This window comes from Salmo salar, chromosome ssa03 (genome assembly GCF_905237065.1).
Source record: "Salmo salar chromosome ssa03, Ssal_v3.1, whole genome shotgun sequence".
In the NCBI taxonomy this organism is placed as follows: Eukaryota; Metazoa; Chordata; class Actinopteri; order Salmoniformes; family Salmonidae; genus Salmo; species Salmo salar.
In genome coordinates, this window is record NC_059444.1 from 72,046,219 (window position 1) to 72,069,289 (window position 23,071).

The 23,071-nt window shown below is 42.9% G+C and overlaps 2 protein-coding genes across 4 annotated transcripts; one reads left to right on the forward strand and one right to left on the reverse strand.

The window, feature by feature from the left end:
* Positions 1-2,622: 2,622 nt before the first annotated feature.
* dhb14 (17-beta-hydroxysteroid dehydrogenase 14) lies at positions 2,623-8,773 on the reverse strand. The gene is made up of 9 exons (NM_001140853.2): positions 8,423-8,773; positions 8,284-8,322; positions 7,674-7,771; positions 5,089-5,155; positions 3,799-3,890; positions 3,534-3,638; positions 3,360-3,427; positions 3,154-3,250; positions 2,623-2,972 (listed from the first exon to the last, which is right to left on the reverse strand). Exons 1-9 carry the CDS (start codon positions 8,511-8,513, stop codon positions 2,829-2,831), a joined length of 801 nt encoding a protein of 266 aa, NP_001134325.1. The 5' UTR covers positions 8,514-8,773; the 3' UTR covers positions 2,623-2,828.
* Positions 8,774-12,183: 3,410 nt separating this feature from the next.
* Positions 12,184-21,350, forward strand: LOC106601551 (potassium voltage-gated channel subfamily A member 1). 3 transcript variants are annotated; one of them, XM_014193850.2, is made up of 3 exons: positions 12,184-12,386; positions 14,523-15,379; positions 18,436-21,350. In XM_014193850.2, exons 2-3 carry the CDS (start codon positions 14,645-14,647, stop codon positions 19,342-19,344), a joined length of 1,644 nt encoding a protein of 547 aa, XP_014049325.1. In that variant the 5' UTR covers positions 12,184-12,386; positions 14,523-14,644; the 3' UTR covers positions 19,345-21,350. The 3 variants fall into 3 exon arrangements, with proteins under 3 accessions (XP_014049325.1, XP_014049326.1, XP_014049327.1); XM_014193851.2 differs by having other exon boundaries at positions 14,549-15,379; XM_014193852.2 differs by having other exon boundaries at positions 14,600-15,379.
* Positions 21,351-23,071: the final 1,721 nt, after the last annotated feature.

The window sequence follows — 23,071 nt, forward strand, 5'->3', positions numbered from 1 at the left end:
AGTGGATTTCTGGGCGTGATAGAATAGATTCAGGGCATAATGTACAGACAATGGTATGGTAGGATGTGAGTACAGTGGAGGTAAACCTAGGCGTTGAGTGACGATGAGAGAGGTTTCGTCTCTGGAGGCACCAGGGTGGGACAAAAGAGAAATCTATGGCATGCTGAGCGGGACTGAGGGCTCTACAGTGAAATAAAACAATAAGAACTAGCCAAGACAGCAGTAGACAAGGCATATTGACATTAGAGAGAGGCATAAAGCAATCACAGGTGTTGATCAGGAGAGCTAAGACAACAAAGGGTAAATGGCGATGAATGGGCAGAGCGGGTCAGTTAGGTACATACAGGACCTGAGTTAGAGGCTGGGGCCGACAGGTAAACAAAATGAGGTACCGTGTTATTGAAACAGTCCAGGGGTTATCCATCAGCTGTGTAGCTGAGTGATCATAGGGTCAAAAGAGCAGCAATAGGTGAGTCACGGTGCCGTTTGGTAGTCACTACTACGCTAGGCAAGCAGGGGACACAGCGTTCAGAAACGCTAGCGGGCCGGGGCTAGTAGATGGTTCTTCGGCGACATTGTAACAGAATAGCCTGTTGAGACCACATCGGGTGATCACGTCTGCAGTCCAGTCGTGATGGATTGGCGGCGCTCCGTGTCGACAATAAAGGGTCCAGGCCAATTGGCAAAGAAGGTATTGTAGCCCTAGAATTAGCTGGTATATGGGCCTAGCTCGAGGCTAGCTGAAGGCTAGCTGGTGCTTTCTTCGGGACAGAGGCGTTAGCTAACAGTAGCCACTTGTTTGCAGCTAGCTAGCTGCGATGGTCCGATGTATTGATCCAGAGCGGCAGGAATCCGGTGATGTGGTAGAGAGAAGCAGTCCGATATGCTCTGGGTTGATATCGTGCTGTGCAGACTGGCAGGTATTGTCCGAGCTAAGGCTGGCTGGTGACCGAGAAAAAGGTGAAGACCGCTAGCCGTGGCTAACAAAGACTAGTAGCTAGTTAGCTGGCTAGCTCCTGATGGAAGTTCCAGTTATAAGGAATAAAAATAGAAGAGCCGTACCACAATGGGTGAGGCGGGTTGCAGGAAAGTATATTTAGTTCGTAGATAGAAAGTGAGATTAAGATATATACGAAAAAGACCGGCTATTAACACTGGATAAGACACGGGATAAGACAAAGACAAACACACACGTCCTACTGCTACGCCATCTTGGGTCAGACACTTTGGGACTATGTCATCAATGGACTAATGTGTCTGGTTGCCTATTTTGGGATGTCTGGTTTTTCTGATTGTCTTAACTCACCACAACTAATACGCTGAGTTTCTCAGCAATTTTTTCTTCAGCAAGTCAATGAATTATATATATATATATTTGTTTTACATCCAGTGTGAATGATAATAGTTCCTCACAGTATTTGAAAAATCTTTCCAACACTCTCCCCCTAGATAATCACCAGGCCTTGGTGTGAAAGAGCAAAATGTCATGCTCTGAGCATCCCATATACCCAGTGGAAACGCCATAAAATACCTGAAGACCTTTCCCTTTGCCAAAAACAACTGTGTCTGTCAGGAGCTCCAGAAACTGTGATGGCCCAGAAAAGGCTAGTTGATTCAATGTAGCCAGTGACAGCTTAGGGCCAGGCCTTCATTGGGCCAGACCCAATTTATTGATTTGATGCAATGTTGGCTTCACTAGTGATAGCTCAAATCAAGACAGATAGAACGGGAGGCAGACAGGCGGTGGGAAGATAGATGAAATTGAAAGAACCTGCATTTTCATCAGGACATTTTCAGTTTTTATTTGTCAGCTTTAGGTATTTTTCTTAGTTGACAGTGTAAACTATAGTCCTACTGCTACATTGGCCTATAGGCTATCTCATTGTTCCATGTGTTCATTTATTTAGCCGCCAATGGCTCATGGTGAATCAGTGTGTTCATATGGCAGAGGCTGCTGCTCTCCCATTAGTGGAATTTTAACTTTTGGGGTTTTTATCATTTTAATCCCGATTTGTATTATCAGCCACGTGACAATGATTTTGAGAAACAAAAACGTTACTATTGAAATTAAACTGTTCCACGAAAATGTGCATATGATAATCATAACTGGTATGAAGATCGGTAGAAATGGTAGGATAAATTGTAAGCTTCTCCAAACTTGAATTTTCACAAACTTGAAACTCACGAAACTCATGTTTGACATGGGCAGCAGCAGGCCTGCGAGCCAAGTGCGAGAGAACGCAATTTTATTTTGTTCCCATTCCCTTTACGCCAAGTTTAGAATTGTAAACTAATAGAAAATATATGTCAAAAACTATTGCGAAAACTTCTCCAGATCACTTGATATCCACCACAAGGGGGAAAGAATAGAATATGAAGAGTGGAGAGGGTCAGACCCGAATTAATTTAAACGGTCTATCGTACAGTAGAGCGTGTCCAACTCCAAACCAACCACACTGAATAGATAGGAGCATATCATGAGCGCACAGTTTACAAAACAGAGCTGAGAGCTCTCGATGCAAAATAGGGCCCATATATACATATCCCATGTTTTTTCTCTCTCTCCCCTACCCCTACCCCAATCCCATTATCATTTATATCAACAATGCAACAAAAAAAATAGTTTAATCGTTTTTATTGCAACACAAATTATTGAAGCTTTACCATCTCACCACCAGAGGGTGCTGTACCATCCCCAGCACCTCTACATCCCGTGGCTATGGATAAAACAGGGTGATTGGTTGAATAATCTCAAGCAGGACAGCAATAGAACATAACAGGTCCTGTTATTGGTCAGGTAGGCACAAGGCCCGGAGTGACAGGCCTGCTCATGGGACCTGGCTCTTGTAGCCATAGTTGAGTTCTGCCCCTCCACTAAGCAGCAGGTCTATCCCAGTGCAGAACGTCGCATCAGCAGCCAGGTACAGAGCAGCCAACCCACTCTCAGCTTCTGTCCCCATTCGACCAAGCAGCTGTTGGAGATTAGGAAGAATGTTAAAGATAAAGCATCAGGTTTATCAAGACGAGAGATGCAAGTGAAATTAGGAAGTCTCTACCAACCCTCCCTTTTCAATGCATTCTGAAATATGTCATTGTAACAGATCTATATTTCATCGTATATCTTGTATTGGCTCCTGTCCAGTGAGCACTTGCCTGAGCGTTCTCTCCCTCTTTAATGGTAGCTAAGGTATCTGCAGTCTGTCCAGCCAGCTCCTCCCACAGAGGTGTCATCACATTACCAGGGGAGATGCTACAAGATAATACACATTTAGACTGCAGCAAACAGAGATAGAGATAAGAGAAAAAGTGGGAAAATACAAAAGTATTTTTAAAACAGGACAGATGCCAGTTCTACTCACCAGTTGACTCTCACTTGGTACCGACTCTCATCCACAGCCATGGCTTTTGTCATGGCAATGATCGCCCCCTTGTGGAGGAAAAGAGACACATCACCCCTGTTAAGCCTACTTCTCCAAGCCTCAAACACTGGGATAAAGTACTGATGCATACTGTTATCTAGGTTTTTAGTTCACCTTAGTGGCTACATATGGTGCTGCATTTTTCTGACCAATGGAGCCCACCAGACTGGACAAGTTAATGATGTTCCCCTGGCGCTGTCGCAGGTGGGGCAGGGCATACTGAGGAGGGGAGAGAGGTGGGGAGATCCCGTGATGAAGCAAAACATATTATAAGCTATATAATAACCCATTATTAAGGCTCATACATGCTTATAACAAGTAATAAAGCATTGTACCTGAAGGCTTTCAGTAAAGTAAATATAATGAGTGAATTATTTACTTTGGAGGCCAGGAAGTAACTGATGAGGTTAAGATTCAAAAGATCTCTGAACTCATCTGCAGTAGTGTCATCTGTGGGTTTATGAGGTGGGTCTGAAAGGGGATGAAAGTGAGGGAACTCAATGAATACAGCATAAACACTAACCAAAGAGGGGGAAAAAACATGCATTTCATATCCACAAAAAAAGTGTTAAGTGGTACAAAAACGTATGCAGATCTTAACAAACGATGAAAACCAGTATAGCATTAAAAACACATCCGCGTTGCGACTTGCACCATTGTCAGGGTGTGAGGATCAGGATGTGATTGGTTTGATGGTGCAAGCTGCAAAGCTTTAAGCCTTGAGACATTTGAGACATGGATTGTGTATGTGTGCCATTCAGAGGGTGAATGGGCAAGACAAAATATTTAACTGCCTTTAAACAGAGTGTTGTAGTAGGTGCCTGGCACGCCGGTTTGTGTCAAGAACTGCAACGCTGCTGGATTTTTCACCATAAATAGTTTCCTGTGTTTATCAAGTATGGTCAACTACCCAAATGACATCCAGCCAACTTTGGGAAGCATTAGAGTCAACATGGGCCAGCATCCCTGTGGAACGCTTTTGACACCTTGTAGAGTCCAGGCTGTTCTGGGGGCAAAAGGAGGGGTGCATCTCAATATTAGGAAGGTATTCTTAATGTTTTGTACACTCAGTGTACGTGTTTTTATTGCTTGAATATGCCTGTTTAAATAATGACTTGCCAGGGCTTCCCGAGTGGCGCAGCGGTCTAAGGCACTGCATCGCAATATTAGCTGTGTTACTACAGACCCTGGTTATATACCGGGCTGTGTTGCAGCCGGTCGCGACCGGGAGACCCATGAGGCGACGCACAATTGGCCCAGCATCATCCGAGTTAGGGGAGGGTTTCGCCGGCCGGGATGTCCTTGTCCCATCGCGCTCTAGCGACTCCTGTGGCGGGCCGGGTGCATGCACGCTGACAGTTGTTCGGTGTTTCCTCCGACACAATGGTGCGGCTGGCTTCCGGGTTAAGCGTGCATTGTGTCAAGAAGCAGTACGGCTTGGCGGGGTTGTGTTTCCGGACAATGGGACAAGACTGTAACTACCAAATTGGATATGACGAAATTGGGGAGAAAAAGGTGGTAAAAAAAGTATATATATAATAATAAAAATAAGTGCCTGGATGTGGATTGGTATACCAACTATCAGCTGATTTGTGGATATATCATTTCCTTTCTTTCTTTCTTTCCTTAACAACATCAATTCTCATACAAAATGATAACAGATACTCACGCCACCCAGCATTGTTGACCAGACAGTCTATTTGACCATAATGCTCCACTGTCACTGAAATCAACCTCTGCAGAGAGAATATCACACGTTGAGTTGACTGCTCTCTGTCATTGACCACCACACTGTGTAAGACGTTTATAACTGCCATCTCCAGGTATCTGGACCTATGATCCCATTACCTATGTACCTACCTAACTTGCTACATAGAGCCTAAGCTGAAAAAACAGCTAGACACACCACTAGAATAACATAGAAACATACACACATCCCTCAGTCAAACACACAAAACAGGTTATAGCAATGGCACTATTGTTCACAAGCACCAGGGTCTGGACACTGATTGATGATTGGCGGTGTAGAAAAAAAAGAAGTCGCTCTGGATAAGAACATCTGCTAAATGACCTAAATGTAAATGTAAAACATGATGGAAAGCTTCCGTCTTGCAGTGCTAGTCTGATCACTAATACATTTTATTGTCTGATGAGGCTTCATCTATCTGTCCACTCCAATATATATATACAGTTGAAGTCGGAAGTTTACATACACTTAGGTTGGAGTCATTAAAACTCGTTTTTCAACCACAAATTTCTTGTTAACAAACTATAGTGTGGGCAAGTCAGTTAGGACAACTCCTTTGTGCCTGACACAAGTCATTTTTCCAACAATTGTTTACAGACAGATTATTTCACTTATAATTCACTGTATCACAATTCCAGCGGGTCAGATGTTTACATACACCAAGTTGACTGTGCCTTTAAACAGCTTGGAAAATTCCAGAAAATGATGTCATGGCTTTTGAAGCTTCTGATAGGCTAATTGACATCATTTGAGTCAATTGGAGGTGTACCTGTGGATGTATTTCAAGGCCTACCTTCAAACTCAGTGCCTCTTTGCTTGACATCATGGGAAAATCAAAAGAAATCAGCAAAGACCTCAGAAAAAACATTGTAGACCTCCACAAGTCTGGTTCATCCTTGGGAGCAATTTCCAAACTTCTGAAGGTACAACGTTCATCTGTACGCAAGTATAAACACCATGGGAACACGCAGCCGTCATACCGCTCAGGAAGGAGATGCGTTCTGTTTCCTAGAGATGAACGTACTTTGGTGTGAAAAGTGCAAATCAATCCCAGAACAGCAAAGGCCCTTGTGAAGATGCTGGAGGAAACAGGTACAAAAGTATTTATATCCACAGTAAAACGAGTCCTATATCGACATAACCTAAAAGGCCACTCAGCAAGGAAGAAGCCACTGCTCCAAAACCACCGTAAAAAAGCCAGACTACAGTTTGCAACTGCACAATGGGACAAAGATCGTACTTTTTGGAGAAATGTCCTCTGGTCTGATGAAACAAAAATAGAACTATTTGGCCATAATGACCATCGTTATGTTTGGAAGAAAAAGGGGGAGGCTTGCTAGCCGAAGAACACCATCCCAACCATGAAGCACGGAGCATCATATTGTGGGTGTGCTTTGCTGCAGGAGGGACTTGTGCACTTCATAAAATAGATGGCACCACAAGGGAGGAGAATTATCTGGATATATTGAAGCAACATCTCAAGACATCAGTCAGGAAGTTAAAGCTTGGTCGCAAATGGGTCTTTCAAATGGACAATGACCCCATGCATATTTCCAAAGTTGTGGAAAAATGGCTTAAGGACAACAAAATCAAGGTATTGGAGTGGCCATCACAAAGCCGTGACCTCAATCCTATAGAACATTTGTGGGCAGAACTGAAAAAGAGTGTGCGAGTAAGGAGACCTACAAACCTGACTCAGTTACACCAGCTCTGTTAGTTGGAATGGGCCAAAATTCACCCAACTTATTGTGGGAAGCTTGTGGAAGGCTTCCCGAAACATTTGACCCAAGTTAATCAATTTAAAGGCAATGCTACCAAATACTAAATGAGTGTATGTGAACTTCTGACCCACTGGGAATGTGATGAAAGAAATAAAAGCTGAAATAAATAATTCTCTATAATATTATTCTGACATTTCACATTCTTAAAACAAAGTGGTGATCGTAACTGACCTAAGACATGGCATTTTTACTAGGATTTTACTAGGATTAAATGTATTTGGCTAAGGTGTATGTAAACCTCTGACTTCAACTGTATATATATATTTTTTTTTTACTAATTAATAAATGTATGTCAGCACAGACCTCAATGCCTGAGTGAACTCTCAGTCTGGGAGGCAAGCACAAAAAAACAGGGGGAAAAAAACAGGAAACCAGGGCACAGGAAACACAGAGCGCTTCAAATAATGACCGACTGGGCCTTTAACAGTGATTTCTAAGGAGTTTATAAGCAGACCTTCAAATGAAGAGCAAGGAGCTTGCTAGAGCTGTGAGTAAACTCAGTGGAGAAAAGTCCTTTCACAGGCAGGGAAAATCCAACAAAGACTAAAGATAGGTGGAGTGTAGATTACAATACAAAACGTTATAGTAAGCATTCTGATAAACCACAGGTCATATGATCCATTGAGGAATGAGGATATAAACTCTGTTGAAATGTTGTGCATATGAGTGATCATTTGACTCTCATTTCACTGCCCTGTAAGATAAGTCATTGCCCAGAAGCCCTACCTTGATGTCCTCCTCTTTGGAGATGTCACAAGGTACAAATTTGCATGACCCTAGCCCTGCCCTGTTCAGCTCGGCCTCTAGAGCCTGTCCTGCTGCCACTGTAAAAAAATAAAAAATATATAAAAATAAATAATAATAAGAATACAGTAAACTTATGAACATGCAATGTAAAGATGATTTTTTTAATGATTCATAAAGTCTTCAACAATGGATTACTGATGAATGAAGATTCTGAGACTCTTGTAACTGATGGCTTCTACCGTTGTGGCTAGATGGATAGGATAACTAATGCAGCAGGTTAGGATAATTCATGCAGCAGGTTAGGAGAATTAATGTAGCAGGTTAGGAGAACTAATGCAGCAGGTTTGGATATTTAACGTAGCAGGTTAGGAGAATTAAAGTAGCAGGTTAGGAGAAAAAGGTTAAGGTTAGGCTTAGCTTCAATCCTACCGTTGTCACCGACGCAACTCTAACATGCAATTTTTGGTACGTAGCTGTACTGTACTCCACTCCATCTAGCCACAACCGTAGAAGCCACCAGTTCCACCACACCTGCAATGGTATACTTTAATCTGAGCAAAAAAATCGAATAAAACGTGCAGACACTCACCCCCTCTTGCACAGAAGACAACTTTGGCTCCATTCTCCACTGGAAAAAAACAACAGAATAGCACATTATTGTTTCCCCAGTACCTCACTCTGCTCAAATCTCAACAAACTAACTTCAAATCAGCAACTTTGATTATTACCGAATACTTTGACAATCCCTCTACCAATCCCTTTGGACCCGCCGGTCACAATGACAACTTTGTCTCCGTAACGCAATGTACTGCCTGACATGTTCACTGGAGCCAACCCGTCACGGGTGATGATTTCACTGATGATACGTTCACAAAGAATCGCCACTACCTGGTTGACTGTGTTGGTCGAATGCCGCAAACAAAGTTACTTGCCCTCTTTCCAAGCTACACTTTTTATTCTATTTCTTTACATGCAGCAAAATATATAATTGCATCCCTCCCGTTGTCTTTTTGTCTTTTACATTTGTACGTTAACTTTCTCTTCCCTCTTCTAAGTTCCTCAAAAATCATGGGGTTTGTGAAGACAGGTGAGCGGCTTTGTGGGACTTGTCGTTTAAGCTCCATGCAAATTCTAACGCACATCCTGGTGCTGCAACCTGCTGTGTCAACATGCATACCGGTATCTCAGTCTATCTATGAGGCATATTCTGAAATGGAAAAAATAAGCCATTACATTCGTCAATTAACCAAGAAGCCAATGGGATGGTTTATGCAAATGTTTAATGCATAATAAAAAAAAAAATACTTTAAATGCTTTAATGCTCACTTTCCTGTAAAATCCACCTCATATCAGTGTTATATCTGTTATACATTTTACATGTCTTTTTCCCCCCTTCCAACTGGTACACGTCTCTAAATAGTTAACTCAACCATCAATTCTTATTTTACATTTACATTTGAGTCCTTTAGCTGACGCTCTTATCCATAGCGATTTACCGGAGCAATCAGGGTTAAGTGCCTTGCTCAAGGGCACATCGACATATTTCTTTACCTAGTTGGTTTGGGATTCAAACCAGCAAACTTTCGGTTACTGGCCCAACGTTCTTAACTGCTAGGCTACGTGCCACCCCATGTAACCTTTTTTCTAGCCCAGAAATAATGCTGTTGACATCTTACAGTGGTCACTATATGTCACTTACATTTTTCTTGACACCACACCTGTGAGTCATTACCTGTCTGACACGTCTGCTCCATACCCTATACTATACCATACACTATACTATACCATACACTATACTATACCATACCCTATACTATACCATACCCTATACTATACCATACCCTATACTATACCATACACGATACTATACTATACACTATACTATACCATACACTATACTATACCATACCCTATACTATACTATACCATACCCTATACTATACCATACACTATACTATACCATACACTATACTATACCATACCCTATACTATACCATACACTATACTATACCATACACTATACTATACCATACACTATACTATACCATACACTATACTATACCATACACTATACTATACCATACACTATACTATACCATACCCTATACTATACCATGCCCTATACTATACCATACACTATACTATACTATACCATACACTATACTATACCATACACTATACTATACCATACCCTATACTATACCATACCCTATACTATACTATACCATACCCTATACTATACCATACACTATACTATACCATACACTATACTATACCATACCCTATACTATACCATACCCTATACTATACCATACACTATACTATACCATACACTATACTATACCATACACTATACTATACCATACACTATACTATACCATACACTATACTATACCATACCCTATACTATACCATACACTATACTATACCATACACTATACTATACCATACCCTATACTATACCATACACTATACTATACCATACACTATACTATACCATACACTATACTATACCATACCCTATACTATACCATACCCTATACTATACTATACCATACCCTATACTATACCATACACTATACTATACCATACACTATACTATACCATACCCTATACTATACCATACACTATACTATACCATACACTATACTATACCATACCCTATACTATACCATACCCTATACTATACCATACACTATACTATACCATACACTATACTATACCATACACTATACTATACCATACACTATACTATACCATACACTATACTATACCATACACTATACTATACCATACACTATACTATACCATACCCTATACTATACCATACACTATACTATACCATACACTATACTATACCATACCCTATACTATACCATACACTATACTATACCATACACTATACTATACTATACCATACCCTATACTATACCATACACTATACTATACCATACCCTATACTATACCATACCCTATACTATACCATACACTATACTATACCATACACTATACTATACCATACCCTATACTATACCATACCCTATACTATACCATACACTATACTATACCATACCCTATACTATACCATACCCTATACTATACCATACACTATACTATACCATACACTATACTATACCATACACTATACTATACCATACACTATACTATACCATACACTATACTATACCATACACTATACTATACCATACACTATACTATACCATACACTATACTATACCATACACTATACTATACCATACCCTATACTATACCATACCCTATACTATACCATACACTATACTATACCATACCCTATACTATACCATACCCTATACTATACCATACCCTATACTATACCATACACTATACTATACCATACCCTATACTATACCATACCCTATACTATACCATACACTATACTATACCATACACTATACTATACCATACCCTATACTATACCATACCCTATACTATACCATACACTATACTATACCATACCCTATACTATACCATACCCTATACTATACCATACACTATACTATACCATACACTATACTATACCATACCCTATACTATACCATACACTATACTATACCATACACTATACTATACCATACACTATACTATACCATACACTATACTATACCATACCCTATACTATACCATACACTATACTATACCATACACTATACTATACCATACCCTATACTATACCATACACTATACTATACCATACACTATACTATACCATACCCTATACTATACCATACACTATACTATACCATACACTATACTATACCATACACTATACTATACCATACACTAAGCCAACTGAATAAAGGCTTACGAAAGGATAATCAGAAAAGGAGTGTCATGGCTTTTTGTTGTAGGCTTTCAGTTTTACTGTTTGGTCTCATAACATGTATCAACATGTTTGTAAATGTGACTAGGGCCCTACATTTGTCCTGACCACACCTTACCAGGAAATACATTGGCTCTGCTATATAACTCGTTTAGGGCCCTGAGTGTTTCCTGGTAAGGTTACATAGTCAGGAGCAATAAAAATACTAAAGCCAGAATGGAACTCCAAAATACATTCTCACTGGGATTTTATGGGTGTTCATTTGGGTCTCGTGAGGACATCAGTACATGTGTTGTGGATGGTGTGTGTGTGTTTTTGTGTGTTTGTTTATGACAGGGAGACAGGGAGAATTGAAGACTTTAAGAGAGGGGCAGAGGGCTGACATTAGGGGGTGGGGGTATGAGGAGGACGCCGTGCTGAGGTTGTAGAGAGAAGGCAGTGGATTGAATTTCGACCTGACAGCATTCTCCAGAGAAATAGTAGGCATGAGAGAGAGCAAAGGGGAGAGACTGAAGGCTGTGACCTACAAACAAGCTTAACTATCTTCACTTCACCCAGGGTGGGGTATCAGCAGACAGATTAACACTACCCCTGAAGGAGCATTTGTGCCCCCGCATTCCCTTCCCTTCCACCCCCAGACCAGACACAGCTAGAGAGACGGCCAGAGGGAGGGCCGGACGGACAGACAGACAGACGGCCAGAGGGAGGGCCAGACAGACAGACAGCCAGACAGACAGCCAGACAGATACCCTGGTGGAGGTACAGTAGCAGAGGCACCGTGATTCTCTTGAGTAATTAGTCTCTATCAACAGTAGCTGACTGACAGAGGGGTGAGTGGAACAGTGCAGGCTGCTTCTTGTAAATAACACCAATAATATGGTTCTTACTTCACAGCAGCATGCTTGGGCATGGCTTGTAACTAGGGTGTTTATGAGTAGGACTCTGTATTATTCTAATAATGGCTGTGTTTACTGTAAAGACTAACCTTCTGATTAAATAAATAGTCATTCTGACCGAACATAAAGGTTAAAGGTTACGATTGAAATAACACCTGTCTAGTTCATGCTTTTATTTGTTATTCTGTACTCTAGTTGTAAAATGTTTCTTACATACTACCGGTCATACTACCCTCATTCAAGGGTTTTTCTTTATTTTAACTATTTTCTACATTGTAGAATAATAGTGAAGACATCAGAACTATGAAATAACACATATGGAATCATGTAGTAACCAAAAAAGTGTTAAACAAATCAAAATATATTTTGTATTTGAGATTCTTCAAATAGCCACCCTTTGCCTTGATGACAGCTTTGCACACTCTTGGCTTTCTCTCACCAGCTTCACAAGGTAGTCACCTGGAATGCATTTCAATTAACAGGTGTGCCTTCTTAAAAGTTCATTTGTGGAATTTCTTTCTTTCTTAATGTGTTTGAGCCAATCAGTTGTGTTGTGACAAGGTGGGGGTGGTATACAGAAGATAGCCCTATTTGGTAAAAGACCAAGTCCATATTATGGCAAGATCAGCTCAAATAAGCAAAGGGAAATGACAGTCCATCATTACTTTAAGACATGAAGGCCACTCAATACGGAACATTTCAAGAAATTTGAATGTTTCTTCAAGTGCAGTCGCAAAAACCATCAAGCGCTATGATGAAACTGGCTCTCATGAGGACTGCCACAGGAAAGGAAGACCCAGAGTTACCTCTGCTGCAGAGGATAATTTCATTAGAGTTACCAGCCTCAGAAATTGCAGCCCAAATAAATGCTTCACAGAGTTCAAGTAACAGAGACATCTCAACATCAACTGTTCAGAGGAGACTGCGTGATTCAGGCCTTCATGGTCGAATTACTGCAAAGAAACCACTATTAAAGGACACCAATAAGAAGAAGAGGATTCCTTGGGCCAAGAAACACGAGCAATGGACATTAGACCGGTGGAAATTTGTCCTTTGGTCTGGAGTCCAAATTGGCGATTTTTGGTTCCAACCGCTGTGTCTTTGTGAGACGCTGTGTGGGTGAACGGATTATCTCCGCATGTGTATTTCCCACCATAAAGCATGGAGGAGGAGGTGTGATGGTGTGGGGGTGCTTTGCTGGTGACACTATCTGTGATTTATTTAGAATTCAAGGCACACTTTACCAGCATGGCTACCACAGCATTCTGTAGCGATATGCCATCCCATCTGGTTTGGGCTTAGTGGGACTATCATTTGGTTTTTCAACAGGACATTTAAAACATTTTTTAAAAGTAACCTTCATTTAACCAGGCAAGTCAGTTACAATGACCCAACACACCTCCAGGCTGTGTAAGGGCTATTTGACCAAGAAGGAGAGTGATGGAGTGCTGCATCAGATGACCTGGCCTCCACAATCCCCCGACCTCAACCAAATTGAGATGGTTTGGGTTGAGTTGGACCGCAGAGTGAAGGAAAAGTAGCCAACAGGTACTCAGCATATGTGGGAACTCCTTCAAGACTGTTGGAAAAGTATTCCATGTGAAGCTGGTTGAGAGAATACCAAGAGTGTGCAAAGCTGTTATTCTACAATGTAGAAAATAGTAAAAATAAAGAAAAACCCCTGAATGAGTAGGTGTTCTAAAATTCTTGACCGGTAGTGTATTTGCGGGTGAATTGGCATAAATTACTTAATGCTTACATTTCTGTTAAATAATTATGAGTATTAAAATTGCCAATAATGTGAGTTGTTTCTCCTCCCACTTCTTTATCTGCCTTTACCTGATATGTCACTTCTTCTGCAGTACCTGACATGTCTCTTCTTCTGCAGTACCTGATATGTCTCTTCTTCTGCAGTACCTGAAATGTCTCTTCTTCTGCAGTACCTGATATGTCTCTTCTTCTGCAGTACCTGATATGTCCCTTCTTCTGCAGTACCTGATATGTCCCTTATTCTGCAGTACCTGATATGTCCCTTCTTCTGCAGTACCTGATATTTCTCTTCTTCTGCAGTACCTGATATGTCTCTTCTTCTGCAGTACCTGATATGTCCCTTGATAACTTCAGCAGCGTTGTGCATTTCTCTCTAGAGTGAGGGGACAAACTGTCCACACAAAGAACTAAATAGAAGTTGAATGACAGACCAAGGAATGGAGAACCATGACAAGGGTGGAGGTGAAGGAGGAGGAGAAGGAGACAAGAAACATCTCCCAGAGGAGGTGAGCGAGAGCGACAAGGAGACCAAGGACCAGCGCAACAAGGCGGAGAAGGGAGAGAAGGAGACAGAGAACAACGGCAGTGAAAAGGAGAGGGTTGAGGGGAAAAGGGAAAGCTGTCGTCGCTCAGGCTCCCTGTGGAGGGGGGGCTGGGCCCTGACGGAGCGGCTAGCCATCAACGTGTCGGGGATGCGCTACGAGACACAGCTCCGCACTCTGGCCCAGTTCCCTGACTCCCTCCTGGGGGACCCTAACCGCAGAATTCGCTACTTTGACCCTCTGCGCAATGAGATGTTCCTGGACCGGAACCGGAACTGCTTCGACGCCATCCTCTACTTCTACCAGTCTGGCGGGCGGCTGCGGAGGCCTGCCAACGTGCCCCTGGATGTGTTCTTGGATGAGCTGCGCTTCTATGAGCTTGGTGAGGAGATCATGGAACGCTTCAAGGAGGATGAGGGCTTCCCCAAGGAGGAGGTGCCTGCCCTGCCTGAGAACGAGATGCAGAGGAAGGTTTGGATGCTTTTTGAGCACCCAGAATCCTCCTCGGGCGCACGCATCATCGCCATCATCAGCGTCATGGTTATTGTGGTGTCCATCGCCATCTTTTGCTTGGAGACGCTGCCTGACTTCAGGAACGAGAAGGAGCTCCGAGAGGTGAGAGGGGGCCGTTGTGGGGCCAGGGGCCTGAGGGCCAAACAGAAATGACACACAGGAGAGAGAGAATGAGAGAGAAACAGAGAATGGTAGAAAAGGAAATTAACAAAGGCACCAGGAGAAAGGAGAGGCTGCGGGAGATGTGTATAAAGCACAGATGAAGGAAGAGAGGAATGAAGAGAGGATGAAAGAGTAAGGAAGGCATCTCGACAGGGTGCTAAGAGAACAGAGGTTAGCACATTGGGAGACTGATGATGGGGTGATCGTCAACAGTCAGTGAAGGATGACAATTAGTAAAGGATGACAGTTAGTGAAGGATGACAGTTAGTGAAGGATGACAGTTAGTGAAGGATGACAGTTTGTGGATGACAGTTGGTGAAAGTCAATGACAGATGTCACCCTGTGGAACATAAATACTACATGTGTGACCACATAGGAATGGGAAGAGTGGGGGGTGAGGAGAGGGGGAACGAAAGTGTGGTAGGAAAACAAGAGAAATAGATTGGAGAGAGAGAATCACAGTTAGGGATCTAGAGAAAGAGGGAGGCTGCAGGTAAGAGCGGAAGAGAAAAAGGGGTGGGACAGAGAGAGATGAGGGGCAGGAAGGGAGGGGTAAATATGGACTGCACAAAGAACATTATGCTTTATTGATGGTATCTCCAGATCACTGTCCATCTGTGTCTCACATTGACTGGTGCTCCAGGATCACTGCCAAGACGACTCCGTACGGGAATAGATGGAGTTGATAGGAACATATAAACTGAGAGAGAGAGAGAGAGAGAGAGAGAGAGAGAGAGAGAGAGAGAGAGAGAGAGAGAGAGAGAGAGAGAGAGAGAGAAAGAGAGAGGGAGGGAGAGAGGGAGAGAGAGAGAGAGAGAGAGAGAGAGAGAGGGGTAAGTGAAAGTGGAGTGCAAAAGAGGAGAGGAGCGTGTCTCACGTTACTCCTTAGAGATCTAAAGGAGCTATATATAGCGTAAGGACAACCCTAAGAGCACATCAACACGTAAACGATGGTTCCCATTAATAAACACACTGACTCATACCCACTGAAAGAGGCATGGAAAGAGTAGTACAGAACACCTATTTGATGACTCGCACAAAATGAAATGAACCCCACACGCCAAGTGGCTTACCGACAAGGTTGGCTTAGCTGCCTTTGGATTTTGAGGGATCATGCAAAAGCACAGAACACAAGGTATACGGTGGGTCTTACCGAAGCGCATATGCACACACCCGACCTCTCACACACACTCACATGATCAGAACATCTGACATAAGACACACAGTGCTCTGTACAGACTCAAAATGGCAGCATAGGTGGCAGCAATTGAAAATAAATCCTTGTCTTTTACAAGACGATCACCTCCCATTGCAACGGTAGCTCTAGACACTGCATACAGTATTGAAAGACATGCTGTATGGTTCTGTGACCATTTGGATGAGAGGCTAGTTGTTATACCTTTCTCATTGGGTGACAAAGAGTGAGAATGTCTGTCGGGGCAGTGTGATCATGGCTTTTGAACCTCATAAAGGTGAGGAGAAATGGAACTAAAGTGGGTGACAAATGTGAGGGCAAAATGTCACTGTCATTTCAGTTGGTAAAAGCATTCCAGGCCTCTACATAAAGACTAACATATGCAGTATATGCACAAACAAACAACTGCTGTATATGTACCTCACACAGGCACACACTAACACACAAACAGTATATCATAGACTTTGGCTTCACTATTCATAGGCAATAAAAATTCTGAGCCATTTGATTCCAATCCGTCTTATGGCTGGACATACCATAAAACCTAAATTTGACTGTCTCACTTTGAACCTCAAGACTGCTTCTTAGAAAACATTGTCAGGATGAAATGAAGTGTCAGATTCCTCAGTCAGTCCTGACGCTGTGCTGTAACATTAGCATTTGTCACATGCAGTCATGCACTATAATGTTTTTCTTCTGTTTAAATAAAGAGACGAAACACATTTGTATCAAAGTCTGCGGAAAGAAAGAGAGTGTGATTGCACAAGTGAAGTTATGTTAACACAGTATTACAGTTATCACAGTCTTAATCAGACCGTGATGACAGATACATTTTCCACATGTGCTGAGGAAAGACTTTTCCACCTTTAAAATAATCACTTCTCCTCCTTCTCATGTTTACTGTAGTCATCATGGTTCTCCCTGATCTCTGTTTAACCTTCCCTCCTTACTATTTCTTATTCATTTATGTCCTTCATTACCCTTGTAATGAACACGAGAGACAGAGAGCTGGTTTCAAGCGCAGGACGCAGCAGGTGTTTATTGTAAAGGACCACAGGAGGAGGCAGGTAGCTGGGTCCAGGGGCAGGCAGAAGGTCATACACAGGAGGAGGCAGGTAGCTGGGTCCAGGGGCAGGCAGAAGGTCATACACAGGATGAGGCAGGTAGCTGGATCCAGGGGCAGGCAGAAGGTCATACACAGGAGGAGGCAGGTAGCTGGGTCCAGGGGCAGGCAGAAGGTCATACACAGGGGGTCCAAAAGGGCAACAGTACAGGCAGGGAAAAGGCTAGTAACGTAGTCCGGGAGATCAGACAATAGGTAGATAACAGGAAATCCGATAGGCTAAAGTACAGGCAGGGAATAGGCAAAAGGCATTGTTAGGAAAACACAAACTATCATACACGGGAGGCGTAAATCACAGGAAACCCAGCGCTCTGTGTGTCACAAAACAAACAATACCTCACAGTGATGGGATGCAAAGAACTGAACTAAATAGTGTGTGATAATGACATACAGGTGTGTGAACAGGTGATTAGAATTCAGATGATTGGGATCTGGAGAGTGAGCTGCGTTCAGGGGATCTAGGTGTTTGAGAGTGTGAGCTGGAAAGTGGGCCTGAAAGTTAGCTGCGTTCAGGGGATCTATGTGTTGGAGGGTGTGAGTTGGAAGCAGACTTTACAACCCTGTTTGCTTTCTCTTGTCTAAACCACGGTCATTCCCCCCTTCACTGTTTTACCTCCCCTCAATCTCTCCTGCTTAATTTCTACCACTCACTTTCCCTCTCTCCTTCTCTCCCTTCAGAAATTCACCTACCAGCCCCATCCTACCCTCCCCAACATCACCATCCTGGTCCCTCCCACTGGCAGTGCTTTCCATGACCCCTTCTTCCAGGTGGAGACCATATGTATCTTCTGGTTCTCCTTTGAGCTCATTATGCGCTTAGCCAGCTCCCCCAGTAAGCTCCACTTCTTCAAGGACGTGATGAACACTATCGACTTCCTCGCCATCATTCCCTTCTTCGTCACTCTGGGCACAGAGCTGGCCAGGGACAAAACCTCCAACAAGGACCCGGGCATGTCTTTGGCCATCATCAGGGTCATTAGGTTGGTCAGGGTGTTCAGGATCTTCAAGCTGTCGCGTCACTCCAAGGGCCTGCAGATCCTGGGCCAGACTCTGAAGGCCAGCCTGAGAGAGCTGGCCCTGCTCATCTTCTTCCTCTTCATCGGAGTCATCCTCTTCTCCAGCGCTGTCTACTTCGCCGAGGCGGACAGCCCCGACACGGTGTTCACCAGCATCCCCGAGGCCTTCTGGTGGGCCGTGGTCTCCATGACGACAGTGGGCTACGGGGACATGTACCCTACAACTCTGGGGGGCAAGCTGGTGGGCTCCATGTGTGCCATCGCTGGCGTGCTCACCATCTCCCTGCCAGTCCCCGTCATTGTGTCCAACTTCAGCTACTTCTATCACCGAGAGACGGAGTGTCTCGAGAAAATCAGTGAGTACACCCACATCAGCACCTCTCTCTGGGAGGGTGAGGACGAGGAGGGAGACGAGGGGGAGGGAGATTACACTCCCCTGTATGTGGGCGACTGCAAGGGAATCTGTAACCCCCTCAATGGGACACTGCTGTCAGGGCTGTGTGCGGGGCAGGACGGGTGGGAGAACAAAGGCAACGTGTACCTCAGGGAACCCCTGGTCACTCAGGTATGAGACAGGATGGATGGATAGACAGAGGATCTGCTGAATACAACCCTGGTAATCTGCCTCTAAGTTAAATAGAGAGAAAGATAAAGGAGGATGGCAAAGTAAATGAGAAGAGATACAAAAAAAGTACTATTTTACTCAAGGACTTAGTTGCACGCTTGCACCGTCAGTGGCTTACACCGTTTACTACAGACAGAACTGATGAGACCATGGCAGAGATATTGTGACAGCTTGCTTTTTGCTAATGTCACTGAGAATCGAGTATGATGCCGTCATATTGACAATAAAAACAGCTGAAACAGAATGTATATTTATTTATTATATATTTACCAGATTGTAATAACAGTCTATACAGTACATACAACTCTGGCAATTGTAAATGTTGGTGTTTTTAAGACATGAGTGAATTGCAGTGCCATTTTATTTGTTATTGTGTGCTAGCTAGCTAAATGCACAGGGCCGTTTTGAATGTGTGTAGAGGGTTGACTAAGGGCGTTTTTACAATTTTTGTCAACCCAGTGCAGTTTGCAAATTTTTTTGTGCAGTGTGAACACTCCCAAAGGAACTCAGACCCCCTCAGAAGTGCCCCCTAAGTGAACCGAACTGAGATCATCTCGAGAGCTGGTCTGAGGTCGGTTCTCTTGAATTCCGAGGTTCGGTTCCTTTTTTAGGGTAATGTGAACACAAAGCTCCCCAGGTTCACTTGTCATTATTTCCGTGCGACACACTTGACTACTGCAGCATTGTTTTCCTGCCGTAACCACTCACATTGTTGTTACAAAAGAGAGAAGTGGATGTGCAGGTTCATGGAAAAAAAGTGATGATTTTTTATATTGATTAGCGATTGTCAAGAATCCACCGAAATGTTTAGTTTGTAGTTCAGATTATTTGTTTGCCATATGTGATCTATATTCTAAGAGAGGTTCATAAAACTGTTTATTTGATTGTGGGGTTTGAATAGTGTGAGAAGACAACAGTATATTTGGTGAGAATCACAACACAGGGTCCAAAATCAATTATAGCTCTTAAAAGGGCGGTAGCCTACATTGGGTGTACAATTTTCAATTACAGTATTATTTAATCTGCAGTTATTCTTCTGCTATTTATTCTGTTACCAATAATATTTACATGTTAATAGTGTCTTCTGATTAAAATGATTGTTTCTCCCCTTTTTTCACTAAATGCAGTCTATTAGCTTTCCAAATGTAAGCCGGTAGTATATATAGCTGTCCGATAACACGTTTTGATGGAATGGCTTGTCCTGCACTGCACTTTGTAAAAACCCGGAGTGCATTGAGTGAATTTTGGAAAAAGATCTTGGTTCCTTTCTAAACATGGCAATGCCAATGCAAAGAGGACTCGGACCACAAAATAGGTGAAGTGAACTGACAAAAGAGTTGAGACCTCATTCAAAGATCAGTTATTTTAAAGAGGACTATGTGTAAAAACACTCTGAATGTCGTGATGGGACTGGGCACCCGTCTCTGAAAGCTATGGCAGAAATGCTCTGCAGTGATATTGTGTTGACATGGAACACAAAGAGATCAGCCTGGGGGCTGTGGTGCAAACAGAGAGCAGCCCTAAGTGTTGGTCCTGGGCCAGTGGAGAGTTTTCAGTGTGTAATGGAGACAGCTAGGCTGGGCGGCAGGGAAATCTGATCCTGGACCTGTCAGGCTTCCAGCTGACCCTTCCTCCCAATGGCTGTGCAGGGCTACCACTAGTAGATACCACTGGCCTAAATCCATACTCACCCCCTGGGTAGAACTACTTTACTGGTCATCCAAAGACACATCCCTGCCCCTGTCCATGTTACCATGGTGCCTCAATTACCTTGCCTACTTAGAATGTGTCTTAACAAAATGCTTTGCACAGTGTTCAGTGTTTATATTGTGCTTTATAAATATGTTCTTATGATCAGAGATTGTGAGCTGCACAGATTGTATAAGAGAGTGGGTTGTGTGTGTGTGTGTGTGTGTGTGTGTGTGTGTGTGTGTGTGTGTGTGTGTGTGTGTGTGTGTGTGTGTGTGTGTGTGTGTGTGTGTGTGTGTGTGTGTGTGTGTGGGTGTACCAGTATGTGTTCTATGACTGTGTGTGTGTGTGTGTGTGTGTGTGTGTGTGTGTGTGTGTGTGTGTGTGTGTGTGTGTGTGTGTGTGTATGCACGTGTGTGTGGTTACCGGTATGTGTTCTATGACTGTGAACCCTGTTTATATTTGTTGTATTTAATAAAGATTATATTTATTTATCAGTTCTCTAAATGAGTCCCTGTTTTATTAACGGAGGGGAGATGAGTCAGCAGATGCCCACTTCACCACAAAACAATTATCTACAAAACAGCAACCAAAATGTCAAGTCTTTCAAAATGTTGACATACTATGTTAAATGTATGATATTTTTTGTCAATTTAGATACCATCTGTTTTATTTGGTAAGAGAGCAGATTGGATCATTTGAGTTCCCACTTCACACGCGCCCAAAGGATTGAGTTGATTTCCCTCCTTGTAACTATCTCTTTAGTCTCTAGAGGTCAAAGCACTCAGTGCAAATCCTCCCAGTCATCCCAGCTCAGGGACATCATACTGAGGACTCTGTGGTTGCTTCTCCTGATCCATGAAGCCAGAAGAAGCACGTACTGTGTATTTTGCAGATTGAAATAATTATGTAAACAATAACGAATTATACAAACAACATACATTTTATGGGACAACCATACAAAAAAATCATGTCTGTAATGCATTTCTTTCTGCAACATTCTTCACCCTCCGCCCTACTGAAAAAGCCTAGTTGGCAGAAATGGTAAATTGTGCAGGTGGGATTAAATAAACATGCTATAAGTGTGACACTAATGTAATGATATCAGTAACCATCCTCTACATAGAAATAACATCAACCAGTTCCATGGCCTCTACTCTGCCAGGGACGACTGAGGAAACTCAGTGACTGTTGCTAAAAGAGAGAAGTAAACGCTTCTAAATAAAACTGGAGAAAAGCCAGACTGAAGTGAAGTTGAAATGAGTTGATGGGTTTTCAGCAACACTGACGGTTTGAGCAGATGAGTCTCTTCATACCCTCACTGCTTGATGACTGTGCCAATGATTACATACCCTGACCCCCTCTCTCCCCCCGGGTTGGCTGACATTCTGATGTCGTGTTGTGGGTTAGAGGTTTCTGGTGTAATAGAAAGTGATTTATGCTTGTTTTTGGTTGCTATTCATTGAATTGACAAAAAAATACAAGTGTCAATCTTGTTGTGTAAGGAATTCCTGTATGTGAGCCGAAAAGACTCAGTTCACTACATTGAAATAGAGAAATAAATCACAGTCTGTCTGTTTTGTTGAATACCTTCACCCAGAGAGTCGAGGCATGTCTGTCCCTGTTCACTGGGTTCACTAGGTGGCGGTGGCCTGTTGTGGCCTGAAGCTTTCCCTAATTATCTACCTGTTTCTCTCATCCTCTCCTCCTCTCTCCGTGACGTGCAGGGTCCCAACACTAACGTCAGTCCTGTTTGCAATTACCCACAGTGCCCTATGCTGTCTGGAAGAATGAGTTGGATTGACGTCTTTCTTGCCATCTGCCGTTCTTCTATTCCTCTCCCTCCCTCCCTCCCTCCCTCCCTCCCTCCCTCCCTCCCTCCCTCCCTCCCTCCCTCCCTCCCTCCCTCCCTCCCCAACTCTTCTTTGAGAGGATTAAGTGTGTTGATATCTCTGTGTGTCTTTGTCTCATCAATGTGTAAATG

What these genes read in the sequence shown, in the direction of transcription:
- dhb14 (NM_001140853.2), bottom strand. Translation starts at nt 8,513, where the DNA reads ATGTCAGGCAGTACATTGCGTTACGGAGACAAAGTTGTCATTGTGACC. An exon ending in TGTCTTCTGTGCAAGAGGGG is followed by an intron (nt 7,772 to 8,283) that starts GTGAGTGTCTGC and finishes ATTTTTTTACAG; the next exon opens with TGGCAGCAGGACAGGCTCTA. An exon ending in CACCATATGTAGCCACTAAG is followed by an intron (nt 3,428 to 3,533) that starts GTGAACTAAAAA and finishes TTCCTCCACAAG; the next exon opens with GGGGCGATCATTGCCATGAC.
- LOC106601551 (XM_014193850.2), top strand. Translation starts at nt 14,645, where the DNA reads ATGACAGACCAAGGAATGGAGAACCATGACAAGGGTGGAGGTGAAGGA. An exon ending in ACGAGAAGGAGCTCCGAGAG is followed by an intron (nt 15,380 to 18,435) that starts GTGAGAGGGGGC and finishes CTCTCCCTTCAG; the next exon opens with AAATTCACCTACCAGCCCCA.